The 20285-nt window shown below is 52.4% G+C and overlaps 4 protein-coding genes across 4 annotated transcripts in view; 2 read left to right on the top strand and 2 right to left on the bottom strand.

Annotated features, from left to right (window-relative positions):
- The first annotated feature begins 657 nt into the window (after window positions 1-657).
- On the top strand, window positions 658-8154 carry LOC131209125 (EF-hand domain-containing protein D2 homolog). Its single transcript, XM_058202115.1, has 3 exons — window positions 658-1041; window positions 6771-6935; window positions 7006-8154. The coding sequence occupies exons 1-3, from the start codon at window positions 869-871 to the stop codon at window positions 7253-7255; spliced, it is 588 nt and encodes a 195-aa protein (XP_058058098.1). The 5' UTR covers window positions 658-868; the 3' UTR covers window positions 7256-8154.
- A 379-nt stretch (window positions 8155-8533) lies between these two features.
- LOC131207971 (uncharacterized) lies at window positions 8534-11397 on the bottom strand. Its single transcript, XM_058200608.1, has 2 exons — window positions 11117-11397; window positions 8534-11058 (listed from the first exon to the last, which is right to left on the bottom strand). The coding sequence occupies exons 1-2, from the start codon at window positions 11185-11187 to the stop codon at window positions 8784-8786; spliced, it is 2346 nt and encodes a 781-aa protein (XP_058056591.1). The 5' UTR covers window positions 11188-11397; the 3' UTR covers window positions 8534-8783.
- Window positions 11398-11857: 460 nt separating this feature from the next.
- On the top strand, window positions 11858-13156 carry LOC131210565 (histidine protein methyltransferase 1 homolog). Its single transcript, XM_058203831.1, has 4 exons — window positions 11858-12063; window positions 12116-12564; window positions 12621-12862; window positions 12930-13156. The coding sequence occupies exons 1-4, from the start codon at window positions 12012-12014 to the stop codon at window positions 13081-13083; spliced, it is 897 nt and encodes a 298-aa protein (XP_058059814.1). The 5' UTR covers window positions 11858-12011; the 3' UTR covers window positions 13084-13156.
- A 2204-nt stretch (window positions 13157-15360) lies between these two features.
- The window catches only part of LOC131206917 (rap1 GTPase-activating protein 1), a 94744-nt gene continuing 89819 nt past the window's right edge, over window positions 15361-20285 (bottom strand). Inside the window, exons 4-7 of the mRNA XM_058199516.1 lie at window positions 16759-18543; window positions 16342-16696; window positions 15859-16229; window positions 15361-15788 (exon numbers count right to left, since the gene is read on the bottom strand). Coding sequence (XP_058055499.1) covers window positions 15648-15788; window positions 15859-16229; window positions 16342-16696; window positions 16759-18543 — 2652 coding nt within the window. The 3' untranslated portion in view covers window positions 15361-15647. The remainder of the gene's footprint in view (window positions 15789-15858; window positions 16230-16341; window positions 16697-16758; window positions 18544-20285) is intronic.

Genomic DNA, 20285 nt, shown 5'->3' with positions numbered 1-20285 from the left:
GGAAGGGCGATTTCATCCCCCATTAGGTCTAACTGGAACGCTACTTTGCCTGACCGTTGACGAATATTAATATTAAATTGTTACACCACAACAAACTGCGCTTAATACTACGACCTCCACTGTAAACCGAAGTTTCTTGCTCTCTTATTTTCTTGCTCTTGCTTTCGTTCGCCATCTCTCTCATTCGTTCGATAACCGTTGCACTATGGGTTATTTTTGAAACACAAGGACATATTACTTTTGAGGATGAATCTACGAACTTATTTTTTGACTTTTTTTCAATACTTAATGTGTAATACACGCGTTGAAGACAACAACATATTGTATTCTATTAATATTATTGGTCCTAGACGTCATTATTTAAACTCATACAAACTTTTGATACACCATGATACTGAATATTTTAGTGTGAAAAGATCAACTAATTTATAAATATTTATCCACCAAAAATGAATATTTTTTTCTCATGGTACTTCACGTATCTATATTCGGAAACATTTTCTTACTTTTCCAAATCGGTTTATGACCAGCTTTTCCCCATAGTGCGGCGGTTTGAATTCAAACCGGCCGCTCTCTCGACGCTTGTTGTTCAGTTTTATTTCAGTCTCTCTCCAGCTCTCCTCCGGCGCGCCATTGTTTTCCGTTTTGTGATTGTGTAGATATAGGCATTCCGGTCTCCCGTGCTTGCGTGTTTGTGACGAATTAAAAGCCGAAAATCGAATAAATAGAGCGACCGTGAGCGGCACCTGTCCTTGGTTCTCACTTGGCCTATCGATTGCCTATCGAACGCTTCCAGTTAACAATTCGTTTGCGGCGGTGCGTTGTTGGTGCGCAAAAACGCCAGAGGACTCTCAAACGTACAGCAAAAATGTCGGCCGCAGATGCGGAACTGTCCTCCATCCTGAACCGGCGCCAGCAGATCAACGACGCACTGGACAACGGACAGTCCGTGAAGCCCACGTTCAAAGTGGTCAACATCTACACCGAATTCCACGAGTTCTCGCGGAAGGAAATCAAGGACTATCAGGCCACCTTCAGCAAGTGAGTAAGAGGAAGAGTGAGAGAAACCGCCGAGAATCGGTGCAGGTTCAGGATGGATTGGGAGAGAAAAGAAGACACGCACCCAGAACGGGAGAGCGATAGATAGGGCACCGGGTTCATGGCCAGTTGGTGGCGAGCTTGTGCATTCGGTGTGTTGCCTGTCCTGCATCCCGCCCGCAGGACATTCCGACCGACCGACCGACCGACGAGCGTCACGTGCTCTGGTGGTAATGCACTTTCAGCCGAACGGCCATTATGTTCCTTTTCCTTTTCGTCTTCTTACGGATTTAGTAGAACGAAAATCGAAGCCCGAGCTCCGGCAGCGGATGCGTATCACACGCGCATCCGGCGCCTTTGTCGACCCGAAGGACGCGATTATTGTTGGAGTTTGTTTTCGATTCGCCTTCGCCGAGTGAAAAACAATTTATTCACAGGCGAAACAGAGAGAGAGAGAGAGACGGCCACGAACCTTTCATCATGATCAACGTGATTATGCTCGAGGCGCGTCGTCGATCCGCTACCTCCTCAGTTCAAAGCCCCCTCACGTGGTTCCACCACAACAACAACAACAACGCGTTCGATTGTTTCCATCGATCCGCTCGCAGAATCCGTTTCCATCGATCCGCTGCGCGTGAATAGCATGCGAAAACTGAACGCCCCACACGGGAGATTCACGGCGATGAGGAGCCCGCGATGACACCAATGTGCCAATCCTTCCATTTGTCAATCGCGAGATGAAGCCACGCGCTTCTCTTAATTACCCACTATCAGATCAAACGCGTTCCAAAATCCAAATTCTTAGTCCGACGAAGGTCACGATCGCACGCCATGTTGATCGCGCTCTGAAGGAACCGAATTGAGCACAAACGCTCCTTAGCAGCAGGAAGCACAGGTGATACGCTTGACGGCTTGACGGTTGGCGTTCAAATGATAATTAGTCATTCACGCCCGTTCGCGGCCACACTCAACGCGCTGATCGATGGTTCCGGTGAAATCTGACCCCCTCCCAAGCTCGCGGTGACAATTCCAATTCCATTTATGGTAAACCGTCCGCTGTTGGGTCGAAGCAAAGTACTCACAGTTCTGGTGGCCGGTTGGCGGTGTGGAGGTCATCCATTCGTTCTGATGGTCGGCCTGGCTTACGGATTACGAAACGGAACCGAAACCGAAAGCGGCGTTGCCCGGGCGGGCCGCGTTTCATCATCAACGCAGCGTGGCCAACTGTTTACCAACGCAGGTGGTGACCAACGCGACGGTTAATGTCTCTTAAATGCACTTGGCGCTGCTGGAGCGATCGCAGCAGATCGCGAGCAAACACGTCTTACGCCGCGCTCCGGTATTTACCCTGGCTGCACCACCGTTGCATCGCGGCCTATAAATATGGACCAATGCTGCGTCGCCAGCGTGGGACCACACCAGCGGTCGGAACCATTGTCACCTTCGTTTTTTTGTGGTGGAGCCAACTTCAGAGTTCAGCGAGCGCAGATCGTTGTCTCCGAAGACACTATCATTGACGCGTTGTGTTTATTTTAGGTGTCCACAGGAAGATAACGACGGTCACAAGACGATAAGGTGACGCTTGTTTTACGCCGGAATGCCCACTTCGTCCTTGTAGATCCGACGAGTGACGACGCGAGGCGAGTATTTGTACAAATGCTGTACACTTGGCCCGCCTCAGTCAGACAAGAACTTCACGCACCGATTCGGGCGCGAGGTTCGAGATTTGAGGCTGTTGCCCTTCTGTGGAGCGTGTGCCAGCTGGCCCAGAACGACCCGTTGACCAACATAGAGCCGCACGGCCCAACCCGAAGAATGGTTCTATGTTGGCCACACTGCGCTTTTTGGATTGCATCACACCCCACGACGGTTGCACGTACGATCGCCTCAAGTATGTCGGTGCGGGCCATCTCACGTACTTGAGCCGCTTTTGGCCAACGATTCTTCATGCGTATCAACGAGTCGAGTGTGTTCCATACGCAATCGATTAACTAACGACTCCCCGTGTAGGAACTGTTTGTGCGAGTCGATTGCGCATTGCAATTGGCCAGTTATGCCGGGCAGCTGTTGACGCGTTACGTCGTCGTGCACTGGACAAGGAACTTTGCGAAGGTGCTACACCCTGGCCGTGATTTTTTGCCCCAGAGCCACGGTTGAAGATCGTATCAATTGACCTTTTTTAATAGAGTTTCATACGGTCCTGGTCCACCCAGAGCCGGAAAACAAACCGCGGAGTCGTTGGACTTTCGGGGGAGGGCACCAGAAACCTTTGGAGTGCACCGATCAAAAACCTGCCAGCCAGCCAGCCAGACTACCGTAATTGAATTGCAGTCCCCACGTGGGCCCCCCGGGTCGGGAGGTTCACAATTGCACAACCACGTGAAGACCAGACGGTGGACACATTTAAAGTGGGTCGCAGCAAGGCGCTTTGACTATCGATTTCTGTGGTCGGAGCACTGAAACCTACACCCCCCCCCGTGTGACCCTTGGACACTTTCTACGCTCGCGGTGGGTGGAAAGAGAAACTTCCTTTCGAGAGGTCAACTAATGAAACGAGAAGCTCGGAGATGAATATCTGGACGGGGCACGGACCAACGGAGGTTAACCCGAGTAGTCACTCGTCTCGCTTCTCGAATCACGTAGAAGATGGAAGGATGAACAATTAATTACACGCGGCTGTTGGGGCCACTGCGCTTCCTGGCACTAATGGGGCGTTGATGATTGGGTGCCCACGATGATCGCTACCGTTAACTACCCTGCCCTAATGGGGTCGCCCGTATGCCGAACCAACGATAACTAATTTTTGACCATTTCGAGAGGGAAAGTGGATTAAAGAACTCCCATATTGCTGATGCTGATGAGCGGCTTGTGCCGATCCTGACGAACTGCTGCCAACCTGTTAATAACCACAAACAGCTCCTCGCTGTGTGTTCGAGTAAACACCGTGGCGGACACCGAACCGGATGAATCATCGGCCTTGTTTGCCTTGCCATCGAGCGACCTTTTCTCGCGTGTTACAAGGCGCACTCTAGAGCATGCAAATCAACCTCGCTGGTAAACGGCCGGCGTTTATTATTAAAGCAAATGAAACTGAACTTACAGCTGAGGCTCTCCGTACGTCGTTGAATCATACGTCTGACCCGGCCGCCTGTGCTGTAAAGGGGGCAAAAGAAACGCGCCCTATCATCAGCAACGCCAGAGCCCCGGGGTTCGCGCCCTTCTTTTATGGTGCAGAGTGTGATAAAATCATAAAATTAAACAACGATCGTAATTGCGACAATATGCTGGCTACCGCAGCAGATCGTGAGTCACTCGGCCGGGACCCAGCCGGAACCCAATTCGCAATCCGCACTGGGCACGCTGATCTATTACATCCTTAAACACGGAACAGTGCCCTGATGATGCTGATCACCGACTACCGGGACGTGGGGCGGTTTTCCTAATGGCATTCTCTGTGTGCCATAACAAGTCCATCATTTGAGACCCCTGCGACACTTCCGTGGACACCCCAATCCCCCTCGCCACCGATGATCACACGAAACCGCACACACCCGAATGGGGAGAGGGTGCGATTCCGCGAACCGGTTGCCGGCTGCGTGTCACCCTCGTCCATCGCGCGGCCAGTCAATCTCCAACTCGTCAACGTGGCCCCGCCTGCATGCGAGTGGCAAATTGTATAACAAACCGGGTGTTGTTGCGGGTGGAACTGATCCGGTTCTTCCGGGAGCGAGGTTTTTCCTTTCGTTCCGAAATTGGCGCGCTCCGACGGAACGCAACGGGACGGGGCGGACACACAGAATAATGATCGTGGTGGTTTATGAGCGATCGTGGCGCAGCGAAAGAAGAGAAATACTAGCCCCTCCCCGGGGGACCGGGGCACGATGATTAGATATGCATATTCGAGAGTGCCACATGTGCCCAGCGCCCTTTCCTTTGGGTTTCTCTTCCTGCATGCGCGGCCGCCTGCCTCGAAGACAATCGTCGGTCGGTCCGGTCGTTTGTTGCAATTCCTTGTCGCGGTCGGCCTTTCCGGTTTAGCCCCGGACCATCTGCGGCGGCGGGGACACCATTATTCAATCGCCCGCCCATTTGTGAGTGAACTCCGTGTGCTCCCTTCCTTATGCGACCGGTCAACGATCGCTATGCGTTTCTTCGGGGCCCTCCCCTCAGGGCAGCATAATTATGAAACAGACCAACCAACGGCCCATTTCGGTTGGCTGTGGTGCGCGCGCTAAACGGTAGACATTCGATCGATGCGATCGATTAGTCGGGGCGATGGATGGCATCGTAATGTCATGGTTCAGGCGATGCGTACGTTGCGTAAAAATTTGCGTAGCGCAACGTGAAAGCCAGTCCGGGATCCGTGTGATCGATCACGCGGTCTTCCGGTCTCCAAAAACCAATTTCAACCACGACTAATCGTGGTCGCGAAATGGAATCGTGGCCCCATCACACACGGGCGGCGAGCGAAAGAAGGTATTTCACACGATCATCACGAGCTCCGGAATGGATCCGACGATCACCGGAAAATCAATTCTCAGGCCCCCATTTAGTAGTGTGACTCGATTTCGGTCGTTGAGTGCTTTTCGAGGGAACGTAACGCACGGGCTCCGAGCTGTCTCTCGTCGCTATCGATAAGGGCCCTACGAAGGTAATTAACCCTGAGTCAGCTCTGTCGATTCCTAATGCTGACGAGAGTAGACCAGGAGAAACTGTCGAAATGGACTCCACTTCGATGTGACCATCAGTAACTCATGTTTGTGGCCCTTCTGCCGTTAGTGTCCTCATGACAACAAAGACCTGGGGGGAAAGGGCCACCGCGCTGAACCGTGAACTTTTACGCCATGCAGTTTCACGGTCAGAGACCGGAAGTCCACCACCCCGCGAACTTGGTGAAGCAAAGTTCCGTCGCTGCATTCGCTGGTCAATCAAAGCGGACCATAGCGAGCGGTGCCGTTGTCAGAAACGACTTTCATTGGCCCATTCCCCAAAAGCAATCAGCTTGATTTGATTGGGGGGGACGCGAGGCCGTTTACAGAACGCTCTGGCCCGGCGCTGATTATCTCAATTCGAAACGATCGCAAAACAGGTTCTTGGTCAGTGGCAGCAAACTGAGCTCACTCGCCGCGATCATTTACGATCTTTCCAAAGATGATGGTGGTGTGGATTCAAGTTAGTTCGGATCACGCGCAGTAGTACTGGAACCAGTCGGTGACAAATACCTTGGCGCGAGTGGCGCATTTTTCCCACCGCGCAAGACGCGCCTGCTGATTAGTCATTCGCGGTCACGGAGCACCCCGTTCCTGCACGTTTTCGGGACGTCCACTTTTATGACTCGAAATGTACCAAAAAAACTCCATTCATGATGATGATGGGGCGCGGAACATGGCGCACGCGTGTTTGCTTTTCGGCCACCGAGAGGGATGTTACTGTTTTCGCCAAATGCAACAGGAAACAAACAACGCGCTACGCGAACAACAAACGCAAACAAACACAGTGGCTCGGTGCGGGTGCGTAAAGGAATTCTAAGCATATGTGGCCGATGCGGCGGGAGGCTTTCAGCATTCCGTCACATTCATTGCCGTGGCTCCGGTGACTTCATTGTACCGAAATTAGTATTCCACCCAAGTGTGAGGCACGGCGTGAGCTGCCGCATCGTCCAGACCAACGGACTTTCCCGGTTGGGTAACGTTCAAATAATTTCACCACGATACTTCTTCTGTTTCGTCTAGGTACGACGTAGGCAACGACGGGTACCTGGATCTGGCCGAGTTGAAAATTATGATGGAAAAGCTGGGCGCTCCCCAGACGCACCTGGGCCTGAAGGGCATGATCGCCGAGGTGGACGAGGACGCGGATGGCAAGATTTCGTTCCGTGAATTTTTGCTCATCTACAGGTAAGCAGGACATGAATTCACTCAATCAAGTTCCTTCCTGTCTGACTCCTTGTTTCCTTTTCCCCTGCAGGAAAGCACGTGCCGGTGAGCTGATTTCCGAGTCCGGCTTGGGGCAGCTGGCCCGCCTGACGGAGATCAACGTGGACGAGGTGGGCGTCGGTGGGGCGAAGAACTTTTTCGAGGCCAAGATCGAGCAGCAGCTGCGGACGAACAAGTTTCACGACGAGATCCGGCAGGAGCAGGAAGAACGGCGCCGCCTCGAGGAGGAGCGTGTCCTGCGGCGGCAACAGTTCCAGCAGCGGGCGGCCGTCTTTCAGTAAAGCTAACGTCCGCTTGTTTCGCATCTTCGCAAGTTTATTCGCAGAGACCACAGCGAAGGAAATCGCGCGGTGTATTCATAAGTTCTGTAACAGTCAGTCGCCAAGCTCAGTCCGTAATGTTTGAGGCGCGAGCATCTTTTGTGCGCCACACTCAGAGACGCAGCCCCGGCAATCGATTATATGGGGCTCAGGTTTTGCTTCAAGGAAGGTGTTGGTTCGGCCTTCCGGAACAGCACAGGGTTTGTGGTTTAAGTTTAATGTACGCGCTTGTAACTGGTGTAACAATAGTGCGTAACCAGTGACCACAGTCACAGTGTCATGTTTCTCGAGCTTTACTAATAAGTTACGCGCGCGCGCGCGGCTCTATGTGTAATCGCAAAACCGCACGGGTTCTATTGCTTACTCTTCATCACCAACTGCACTCGCAAACAAACAGGTTGGTAACCTCACCGTGGCCGTCCGAACGATGTGTTAAGGCGTACCGAGGGAAGGGAGACGGTGCAGGCGTCAAGGAAAACCGGAACTTGATCCCCGTTCGTCCCCAGTAATTCCTGGAGCAAGGAAGGAGGCAAAGAGAAGACAGTTCTTGGTCCCTGACCCTAGTCAATCAGAGACAGATTAGAAGTATTTACCCCCAAAATTCCATGTGTAGTTGCAAGTAGCAAGGACGCACCGCGCATGACCCGAAGGAAGTTGTGTGTACCGAACTCAGATGGACAGATATATTTTTGATACGCAGGATTTGTGGAATTGACATGGAAAACAGACGCGGATTTAACGGGGCCAGCAAGGGGCGGCTGAAAGGGAGCAGGGTGAGCAAACCTACTTTGAATGTGTTTTAGATGGTAATAAACTGTTATTCTGTAGACGATACTAACAAATACAATTATTATAAGCAAGTTAAACATGTTTAAAAAGTCCTTTTTATTCACATTATAATGATGTCCCTGAATCTGCGGATGTGCTGGATCGAATGCGAATTCGTAATAACATCTTTTATCACTCTTTTGGTGGCTGGGTGCTAACGTATGTTACGTTTGACCATTTTATGGTCCTTTTGGGTTAGCAAGATGAAGGTTCGCGGAGATATTCCAAAGGTAAGCATACAAATCGGTTCAACTTAAAAAACTTAAACTCAGTATGAAGTTCTTTTAGGAACTACCGATTGACTGTGAAATTTCATTCTTAAAAACTTCATTGTAAAAATTCAGTTAACACTTTGGCGAAATTGGCGAAATGGTACGGGCTTTGAGAAAGCTGGGAAATATTAAGAACTTATTTCCAAAGTGGCGAGTCTTCAAGATAAACTGTACGAAATTTGCAAAAAAAATTCTTCCTCCTGGAGCTGAAAGTGTATGCGAACAACCGTCCACCATTGGCCATTTCGCCGAGATGTTTGCTGCGAATTTTACGAGAGGATCTTGGCACACTGCCCTGCAAAAGAATTGTGACGGATATTGCGAAAGAGCTAAATAAAATTGAACCGATTTAAGATCACCGGAACCGAAGCATTATATTATAGCATTGCCTAATAGTTGACGGCATCTTTCAGCTTGGAATGTCGACACCGTGCCATGTCGGCTTTGAGCGCATAATGGTGACCACACGTTTCGCACTGGAAAGGGCGAATTTGCAGGTGGACGCTCCGCACGTGCTGGCTGAGACCACCTTTCCGCTTGAACACCTTCGGGCACAGCTCGCAGTGGTACTGGCGGATCTCGGAGTGCGTTAGCCGGTGCTGCAAGAGATTCATTTGGCCACTGAACCGCCTGCCGCACTTCTCGCAGATGTACGCCTTGATGCCGGTGTGCACGGACTCGTGCACCCTGAGGCTGTTGTACGATCGGTAGTGCTTGTTGCAGGTGGAGCACACGTACAGCAGCCGATCGATCTGCGCCTGCGACGACTCTACGTTTCCCACCGTTGCCGAGTCGCCAACCGCCGGGTCGGTGGGCGAATCCTCGCGCGGATTGATGGTTTGATTACCACACAACGAGATGTGCAGGTGTTTCTTGAGATCGAGCAGTTTGTCGAAGATTTTCAAGCAAATACCACACTTGTGGTTCCACTGGGCCATGGGCCGATGCGTGGCCATGTGGCGGCGCATGTTCGACAGCGATACGTACGTTCTATCACACATCGAGCAAGGGTAGCGTGTGTCCTCTACCGGACCGTCGCCACCGAGAGGTACGGAAGCGTTGTCGGTACTGGCGATGGCCGGTGGGATCACTGCTGGCGCCGGTGGAGCTTTGTCCCGTGCGAGGATCGCTTTCAGGTCGAACAGTTTCCGTCTCTGTGGTCGCTTCGGACACAGTGCTGCCATCCTGTGCACTCGAAGCCTGTGTGCCGAGGCAAACTTTCGCTTGCACCACCGACAGCACTGGGCAGCCACCGATCCACCGACCTTTCGACGCACGGGACACGTCAGCATTCGGTGGCACAGCATTTCACGGTGCATGCGAAACGCTTGGCCGCAGTCACCGCATAACCAACCGACACCGGAAGGTTCGTTGTCTTCGATGCACTTCACCTCCCGAGTGACCCGAGTACCGTCCGCTTGATGCGGGTTGCCGGTTTTAAGATCGTTAAAAATTTCATCCTTATCGTCCGCCTGAATCGGAAGTTTCGTATAACTGTGTTCCTCGAGTGTATTGATCAGGTGCAGCGTATCGGGCAGATCGGGCTGATAGTACTCATCCAGGTCCGCCTCAACATCGGCCGTGTTCTCCACCTTCAGTCTGCCACCCATCATCGGTGCTCCGGTCGCAGTGGCCGGCAGCAGTGGCGGCTGCAGCGAGTTCTCGTACGGTTGCATCTCCGTGATCGTGGCACTGGTAATGTCCACGATCGGTGGGTAGAGGTTCACTATCTCGAGGATTTCGCAGTTTTTCGACGAATCCCGCTGCGTATCGCTCGACCGATCCTTACCGCTGGCGTTACCGAAGAGAATGATGCGATTTTTGTCGTTGGCAAAGGTTTGGAACGGTTTGAAAAACATGCCGCTTGCGGTCGGGTTTGCTTCCGGTGCCGCTAATTCCTTCTCCTTCCGCAGGTGTCCACTATTGGCACCCTCGATCTTCTCCTCCTTGATGAAATTGATGGGTTCCTGTTTTATTTTCATCGGTTTACTGGCGGCATCCGGAGCGCTTCGGATCGAAGCAGAGGCCGGAGATGGCTCGGCAACGACGGACCCATCGTATAGAAAGCGATGCTCCAGGTCCGTTTGTGCTCGCAATATGTTGTCGCAAAATGTCGAAAATCCATTCACCATCTTCAAGCATTCACCACAAATCTTCCGCGGAAGGTTCGGTAGATCCAGATTCACGAAGGGTAGATATTTGCCTATAACGCCGGCGGATTGGCTTAGATCGGACAGCAGCTTGTCGGCCGCACGGCTATACACTACGCCACACACTCGGCAAGTGATCTCCGCTAAGTCATCTTCTTGCAGCTCTTCGTCGATTGCCTCTATTAACCGGATCCCGGGTGGGCACTGAAACTCGTTCTGTCCGGAGAAATCCAGCTCCTCCGGCTGATAGCAGCCATCGTGCCGCTGTAGTATCTCTTCCGTGGTGCTTATCTCGTACACGGAGGTGCCGATATCGGTTTCCCTTAACCCACTGCCGTCCCGTATCAGTGGAACCGCATTGATGCAGAGCATTTTCCGGTACGGACACTCCCTGAAATCGGTGGCCTGAAAGTGCCGACTGCAAATGGTGCTCCATTGAGTCGGGTACCAGCTTGCGTCGCGCCCGGTAAATGCGATCCACTGCTTCAGCAGCTCGGGATTTTTGAACGGAAACCTACGGAGGGAACCGAAATTGAATGGTTGGGGCGGAATGGTAGCCGGCAAGGACTTACTTGTGAAACGACACCTCCTGTGTATGTGTGTATTTTAGATTGCAATCCAGTATTACGCACGAGGCAGGCATTTCCGCGCCTTTATCGCGCCGCCAGGTTGATATCGAATCGAAAGCAGCTGTACGGCTGCGGCACTGGATGCCAGGGACACAGCTTGGCGGAGTGTCGTGATGATAACTCCACTGTCCGGGCCAATCTCACTGCAGTGGTTGTCGATGTCCTCCAGCGCGTCGAGCAGCATCAATATGTCCTCGGCCGGTTCCTAGTCCTTCGGTTCGAATCCAAAGTGTCCTTTGAATTCGAATTTCGTAGTCCTTTGGTTCGAATTTGTTTTTGTTTTTCGATGTTGTGGTCCATCTGACAGTTCTCACAAATGTTTATTTGCCCCAGTCCAAACTCCAAACTAAAAGACAAAGAAAAGACAAAACAATGTTATGTAGCGAAACAATTAATCATTTTTCCATTAATTTAAATCATTAATAAATTAATGAAACTATTTCCCATAAGCATGAGCCACACGATGCGTAAGAACTAGCGTAAAATTAATGTGACAGCTAAACTATAAAAACGAAATGTCCAACGTGTTTACATTCGTGTTTTTGGTCCGAGAAAACATAAATAAAAGAGAAAAAAAATTGATTTGTAAATATGTTTTTCTGTTTTTTCGATTTTTTGTTGCAATAGCAGTTGCAAAGCGTTTGTTTCCGGTCGGTTTTGCGTTCTGCCGACCATAAACGTTTTTGACAGAAGCGCACAGTTTGGCATTTATCTGAAATGCCAGAAAGTTTATTTGCGCTTCGTGTAGTCTCAAAATATTTGTTCAACGCTGAAATGTTTGTTGTTTACATCGTTCAGCTGGGTTTCAAGTAACGGCGACAAAGATTTATTGTAAAATATGTTTAAATTTGGTTTCCAACTGGAGCTGGAGGAGGAAGCACTACCGAAAGGTAAGCCGACGAATGATTGTCGAACAAACAAGTAAGGGATGACTCATTTCAGATGAAGAAACTAAAACGTTGATCGGCGGCACACGCGGACAGGAAGCGGATCAAAATGGTGTGGCACGTGTGCCGGCCAACGACTGCGAAGAACTCCACATGGCCACGAGTTTACCAGAGACAATCAATCCAGAAACGGTCAATTGTTTTAAACTTTCGGAGGAATGTACAATCGAGTACCTGAATCATCTCGCGCTACTGATGGAAAAAACGTTTAGCGAAGAGATTGTGACCGCCGAGGCGGATCATTCCGATCTGGTCCCCAACCGGTACGAAGGCGGATTGAAGGTGTGGGAATGCACATTCGATCTGGGAACGTTTTTGGCCGATTCCTCCGAACTGAAGGCACAGTTCGTGGCAAAAACGGTGCTCGATCTCGGCTGTGGCGCTGGAATTCTCGGCATCGAAGCGAAACTGTTGGGCGCGAGCGAAGTGCACTTTCAGGACTACGTAAGACTTGCACGGTGAACCGTTTTCGGATCGGTGATAATGGATTTCTATTTCAGAACAAAGATGTCCTCACGAAAACGACGATGGTAAACTATGCGCTGAACGATCGATCGGACGAGGATAGTTGTAAATCGGACACCACGGTAGTTAGATTTTTCTCCGGCGATTGGGCTAGCTTTACGGAACGGTACGAAACCACGTACGATCTCATACTCACATCGGAGACGATCTACAACACAGAAAACTATGGCAAGCTGCTCGATCTTTTCGATCGCAAACTGTCGCCCGGTGGAATAGTGTAAGATTGGCTGAAAACGGATCAACCATCCTTTTGACTGCCGTTGAAACCCCTTTCCTCGTTCTAGGTATCTGGCGGCCAAAACGTACTACTTTGGCGTTGGCGGCGGTATTCGCCTGTTCGAGAAGCAAATCGACACGGATGGACGGTTTCGCTATGAAACCGTGTGGCGCTGTGATTCCGGTGTTAAGCGGGAAATAATGAAAATTGAGCGTAAATAGTACCATCAATACGCCATTATTTTTAGGAGTTGGAAACAATAAAACTGTTGTGCATTTTATGCGCGTATTTCGATACGCATATTTTTATACTCGTTCATTCGTTCGATTTTCTGCGCGCCCCAAGAAACGAACCCCCCGAGAATCGTCATCAAAAGAGGCAATCAAAACTCTTCGTTATTTGCTTTGAAAGATATATTTAAAATATATACTCTACTAATTTTGCCGTAAGTTTACGCTTGTGTTTGTGTGTGTTTTGTAGTTCCTGTGTGTTCTACTTTTACAGTACTTTCTTATCGCCTTCTTCTGCACACACTCTAACCGCTCCCAGTCTCCAGTCTCGGTTATGTGCATGCGTTCCGAAGAAATATAGGTATACTCTCTTTAGGTATCTTCCGATCTCGGATTGGTACATTAGCCGGTGTGTGTGGGATTTCAGTGTACATTGTCCAACAAACAAACCAACAGCCCGTTTCCTGCTGCGACTCTCTACAACGCGCGCCTTCCTTCGCTCGATCCGTGAGTTCCGCACGATCCTTCATCAATTTGTGTTTGTGCGCCAAAGTGCCTATTTCCTCTCTCTCTCCCTTTTGGTTTCTAATGTTGCAGAGGACAACATCGATTATGCTACTGAGAGGCGAAACACAGGTAAAATCTACGAAACATTCATACATTGGACAGTCAGTGGGCCCCCGCTTTTGTTGCCCCCGGGGGACTGTGGCCCACACCGGAGAGGGTTATATTTTTTGTAAACACTGATAAGCGATCGATCGTTCGTTCAATTTGAAGGTACTGGAGAAGTGAGTCAGTGAGTCCCGTCCTTTCGCGGTACGAATACTGATGCTGAAGCTGAACTATTGAATACTTGATCTGCTGCCCCCTGGAGGGGGAGGGCTGGGGCTGGCCACAGACGGTCGTCTACTACTCACAGACACACGAAACACACACTGTCATATACATAAACGCAACGCTCACATTAGAAGGCGCGTTCCGAGCGGAAGGTACGACGAGATCGAGTTGAGTCACATTATTAAGCTCTACACGCAAGAAGGGCCACCACCCCGGACACAGACCGCCGGTGGCCCTACGCTGGCCGTTGTTTGTTTGCTAGCCTGCCAAACCACATCGGATTGGGGGCCAGGGGGGGCCTCCATCATCGACGGGTTTCTGCAGAGCCTAGTTACGTTTGTATCTTTTGGGAATGTTGTTAACTTTGGTATCGATTTAGCTTTACTCTTTGTCCGACCCAATTGGTGCCGGCCTCGGCCTCAGCGGTCCGATCGTTAATGGTTGCGGGGAGTGGAGTGGTCTGTGTGTTGGGAGGCGGAAGTGGTTACTGAAAGGGTCTCTACGATCACCCGATCGTACGATCGATCTTTGCTTGCCTCGCTTCTTAGCTTACAAATTGGATAAAAATACTATCAGAAGGCAGTTGAGGTGTGCACGGTGTGGTGTATACTCACGAAAAGGATTAATTTTGCACGAAAGTTGTGGTCAAAACACGTTGTAGAGTCGGCCAAAAGTCGGCTGGTTTATCCCTGCGAAATACATCATCTGGCCAATTGGGGCCGCTGCCGTGCTGCCACCACTCTAACCTTACCATCTAACCCTAGCACAAAAACAAAACAAGATCAACGGATGATTTCGGGAGAATATAAGTAGACCGGGCGGGGGCTGGTGGTTCGGAAAGTGGCCCATTCTGAGATAGCGGACCCTCTAGTTCCTCGTAGCCCCTTAATCTACACTACACTGCGCAGCCTCAGTTCTAGAACGCACCCGTTTCGAAGAGAGCCTGCTCGGTGCACAGTCCTCTGGCCGCCACACTCTACTCTACTGTCTACGTTTTGCAGTTGCAGTTGCAGTATTGCACATAGAACATAGGTCGCCAGCGGATCGTTTCTTTAGAATCGATTTCTTGTTTGCTTAACTCCGATACCACCGTCTGCCTCGTGTTTGGGATCCTTAGCGTTTACTAATATTCTTTGATTATTTGGTTTCTCTTTAGCAGACATCGCTTCGTTTCGTGCGTGTTTGTGTGTTCTGTATGTGTGGTTCCGGGCCGGCGGCCCGTAAGGCCCTCTGGCCCTTTGAAAACTAGCGATTCTAAATGGTAATTGACACTTACACCAACATAGAGCGTACCGTCTTGCAGACTTACGGATACCGACGGACAGACAGATCATCATCCTCATCCTCACTTTATATCCTTTACAGTGCCGTAGGTAAATACTTGTTATCCCTCCTCATCGGTTGCTTCTTCCGGCACCGGCTTCGCATCGTTGTGTGCCGAGCTCACAATAGGTTTAGATCTTTTTTAAAAACTCGTTTGGTAAAAGTAAGTTGAAATAAATAGACAAGTGACCGACCCCCCCCCGAAGAAGGGTGGCCTGCAATTTGGTGTGCCAACGGCTCTTTCTCCCGGCTCTCGGCAACAACTCTAACTCGATGCGCACTACCAGTTGGCCCAGCGAACGGTGGTGGCCCAAAGCGAAGAGCGACGGACGATGAGTCTCATAAGAAGGGCTCCTTGGGCTCCTAGTGGGCCCGTGATCGATACTGGAACTGGTTTACATTGGCTCGGCGACGGCGGCCGGCATGCACTCCTTCAGCAGGTCGCGTAATCGAAGGATCTCTTTCCCGGCGGCAGCCAGGTCGCCCTGTAGCGATAGTTCACGTTCCCGTAGACGCTTGATGTCACGTTGGCAGGTCTGTAACGAGAGGTGCTCCGCATTAGCAATCCGCGCGGTTCGTGGTTCCGATTCTTCTCCCACTACCTACCACATTCTGCCGAAGGAGATCCAGTTTATCACATTTCAAGCGAGTTATCTCTTGCTTCATGCCCTCGACCTGCTGCACCGTTTCCTGTGGGAGCAGCCCCCCGGCGACCATTCCCCCGACACCACCACCGGCACTGGCCGTCGAGCCCGTTCCGGAGCTGGCACTGTTGCGCAGCTCGCGTCCACCACCATCGATCGTGACACTGGCCCCGCTGATGCTGACGCTCACCACACTGCCACCGCCGTTGGCGGAGCCCGTCCCATCCAGACACAGGGAGCATGCCTTGGTCGTGGCATCGGCCGACGACATCGACTCCAGGCCCGTGTCGCTGTCGATGTACGTTGCGCCCGCATCTACCGTGGGGAGAAAAACTTTAAATCATAAATTCACAAACGCAAAAAACGAAATCAGAAAACGAAAGGCCGAAAGGATGGAAAGTTAGCAGGGCTTAGAAACCGGATCGAGCGCAGCGCGGACACTCACCCATCGGATCGAGATCGACGCTGTTGAGGCTGGAATCGTCACTGGTTTCGGACATGGCCACGGGACCATTGTTGTTGTTGTTGTTGTTGCTGCCGGGAGCCCCACCATTCACGTTTCCGGCACCATTTGCCCCGTTGTTGCCCCCCGAATGGTGGTGGGTTTTGCCGATCAGGTTCGAGTTGTTGTTGTTGTGGTTCGGAGCGATGTTGTTGTTGTTGTTGCCGCTGCCCCCACCGCCGCCGCCATGGTTCGGATTGAGCGAACAGCGGGAAGTGATGTCCGGCGAGGACGCAACCGAATCGTTGGGCGATTTGCGCGATCCGGTCGTGCTGCTCTTCGACAGCGAGCGGCCAATCTGCAAGCAAAGAAAGATCGTTAATTTCGTGCCCTAAGCGAAGGGGACCGGCGGGCACTTACATTGACGGCTCCTCCGCCGGGTGCATCCGATACGACAGCCCCTTCCCGGGATTTCTTCATCGAGTTGTGATGCTTCGACGGGTGGTGGGCACCCTCGAGGGCACCGGCGGCCCCACCGCTCCCATTGTTGGTCGGGTCGGAGTTTTGTGACCGAAGGCGTGCGTTGAGCGCTTTCTTGACCGTGTCGATGAACCGGGACCCGGTGAAGCCACCCTCCGATTTGGGGGTTTCCGGCGTCGGCGAGGTGGGCTGCGCGCCGCCACCGAGCACGTCCGCTCCGAGGAAGTCGCGGGTCTTCTCCTTCAGCTCGTCCACCAGGTTCTGCAGCAGCGAGGATCGCGTGCGCAGCTCGAGCTGCGCAAACTTGTCCGCCTTGTAGCACGCGTTCTCCGCGTTGATCAGCTTCGTCAGCAGGAACTCCTTCAGCTCCGGGCCCTTCTTGAAGACGGACGGTTGCGGGAGGGTCGGCCCAAAGAACGGCACATCGTCGCGCGCCGTGACCGAAATCTTGTACCGACAGTTCGCTGTGTTCGGTTCGATCGGCTGCACGACGATGAACGCGTGCAGAAAGTGGCTCGCGATCATGGCCGGCGAGAACGGGGTGTTTTCCTCCTGGAACACGATCGCCACGATGTCGTTGCCGATGTGCCGCTTCCGCTGCAACTGCTGCGGGTCGGCCTCGGTATACGGGAGCAGCGTCGAAACGTGGAACATAATTTCGCGCTCCTTAAACACCTCGTAAACCGCCGTGTCCCCGGTGTGCCCGTTCTGGATGTCGAGCCCACCGCGGTAACCCTTGTGGTCCCGCAGCCGGATACGCTGGCCGAGCAGATCGAGGAACTCGTCGAAGGCGGCCGTCGTGTCGCTGTTACAAAACAGTTCCTCCTCCGTCGTCTGGCCGTAGCGCTGGTAGAGAACGCCGAACTTGAAGTTGGTCACCAGCACGTGCTCGTCGTAGCTGGCGATCAGCGAGGACGCCTTCGGGCACAGCACCGGCATGAAGCTGTCCACGTTGATCTGCTCGTTCAGCAGCCGGGCCATCTTGATCGGCGACGGGTTGCTGCCGAGGCAGGAGGCCGGAATCAGCTCGTGCATCGTGCCGGTACGCAATCGCAGCAGGATGCGGATGTGATCAGTGTTGGCCACGTTCTCCGACTTGATCGAGAGGAGCACTGGCCCGAGTTGGTCGTCGTGTCCGACCAGGCTCGAGTGTTCGCGGGCGATAAAGAACCGCCGGTAGCACTTGGCCGTGTCATCCGATTCGATCTTCCCGACGCGCCAGGTCGTGTGGGCCGGCACCTCGTACGAAGCGTCGTGATCCGTTCCGTCCACCCAGTAACCGCCCGTGTTTGGCACCACGATCATCGTGTGGGGCGCCGGACGCCCCAGCGCATCCTCCAGCAGCCGCTGCACCGGCGGAACGGCCGATATGATCGACGAGGACTGCGAGCTGACCGACGACTGCGACTGGTACTGGGCGTGCTGCTGCTGCTGTTGGTGCGGCTGTTGGTGCAGGCTGCTTCCGTTGCTGCCGCCGCCATGATGGAGGTGGCCACTGGAGCTGTTCGACAGCAGGTGCGGCGAGGCCGGCGTCGAGCTGGACGTGGTGTGCGGATTCGACGACATGCTGTTCGAGTGGCGCAGCAGTGACCGCGTGTTGCCACCGCCTCCCATCTGCGACGGGGCAGGGATTTGTACCGACAGGTTGTTTGTCGACTCGTTCGTGGCCGCGCTGTTTGCGTGCGGATTCGCGATCCGATCCTCAGCGCCAGCACCGCGGGTACTCTGGGGAACGACAAAGAGAACGCACACATGCTGTCGATTAATAATTTGCCCATAATGCAGTAAACAACAACCACGTAGTAAATATTGGTAGCAACGGTGTGACCCCGTTGCGGAACGGCCGAGAACCGGCCAATCTCCGGCCTTCCAATTAGCGCGCTTCTAGGCAACCTACGATTGAGTAATCGACAGGCGTGCCTCGGACCATTTTTGGTATGCTAATCCCCGCGATCACACGATCGGTTGGGCTGCCTCGAATCGGCAGAACGCGCCTTAATTACATCCAGAAGGTGGCAAGTGCGCGAAGAAATTGGATCCAATTTGCACTCCATGGCAGCACGGGAAAGTCCCGGCCCCGGGAAACGTTTCTCGGCGGCGTAAAATACTGTGACAGACTCTGCCGCGAAAAAGCGCATTCCTCGGCGGCCGTGTTGTGTCCGTTAACGAGCGGCTACCATTCTACACGGCCACGGCGACTGCAGCAACTCGATACTGGGAACAAATCCCTCGCAAGTCACGTCCCAAAGAGCGCGCACTCTGAACAAACACGGCGGATAAAAGACAGACCGGGGTCGGCGACGGGTACGGGAATTATGGTTTACGTAATTCGCGGCCCGACCGACGGGACTCTCGTGTGACTAATCACGGTTCTGTTGCCCGGACCGACCAGCGTTAGAAGGGCTTCCACCAGTCCAGTCCCGGCAGGCTCGTTTACTGGCGGGTCATTTCGAGTTTTTATGTGAGGTGGTCCATCGATCGTACCGGAAGTGCCCACCGGGTCCGCGGATAAAGTGAATTAACCACCCCGACACTTACGGCGGGTACCACTTTCTTTAATCTTCAATCAAACGAAGGAGAGGCCGGTGGCCCTCGGAACAACACTCGTGATTTCCGCACATTATTCCCAGCCAGGAATGAATTATTCAGCCACGAGGGGGGGTCCGTGGCGCGAAATGGCACATTAGAATATGAATTTCGGGAGCGTAATAATAAATCCATTAACACAAAATACGATCCGCGGATGCCTTCTGCAAACAGGGGGGCCATGGCCATGGGTGGTGATTATGCGGCCACCGCACGCCATTGACCAATTATTATGATCGATGGTGGCCTTTTCACCTGTGCCGGGTGTGGGGGGCGGGCAATAAAACACAAAGGACCTCCATTGGGCGCGTTGTTGGCAACCTAGATTCGGCACCAGAAACCTGATCCTTCTGGCCTGCTGACCGATGTGAAGGAATTTGGTGTATTTTGGACTGGACTCGGGGCCGTTTGCCATTATTCAACCGGAACCTTCACAATCGCCGCCGTCGTCCACAATTGTTTATGTAAATTGGTCCGGTAGATGGTATTTTCTCGAATAATACACTTTCCTCAACGTTGGAATGGCCCATCGACGAGGAGGGAAGGTGATGGAGCACTGAAGTGCATAATAATGGTGGCCATTTTTTGCCGGTGGAGTGCCGACACCGCAACAATCCGACGGAGCGACGGACAGACGGGATGTTATGATAACTTTTAAATGGTGTGTGAAAATGTGCATCCAACGCCGACGACCGTTCGAGGGGGGTCCGGGGGCCCATCGGATGGCCAACGAACGAAAGTCACTTCTCACTCGGACGGGAGCGGGATCCGCGCGCGAGAAGAGAACACTGTTCTGCGCAGTTTTCACCGGCAATTTTAATGTCCGAGTGGCCACTGGACCGTGTCCGTGAAGTAATTATAAAATCATACCTCGGGGAGAC

Source organism: Anopheles bellator, chromosome 2 (assembly GCF_943735745.2).
Source record: "Anopheles bellator chromosome 2, idAnoBellAS_SP24_06.2, whole genome shotgun sequence".
Taxonomy (NCBI): domain Eukaryota; kingdom Metazoa; phylum Arthropoda; class Insecta; order Diptera; family Culicidae; genus Anopheles; species Anopheles bellator.
This window is presented reverse-complemented; position numbering and strand designations above follow the sequence as displayed.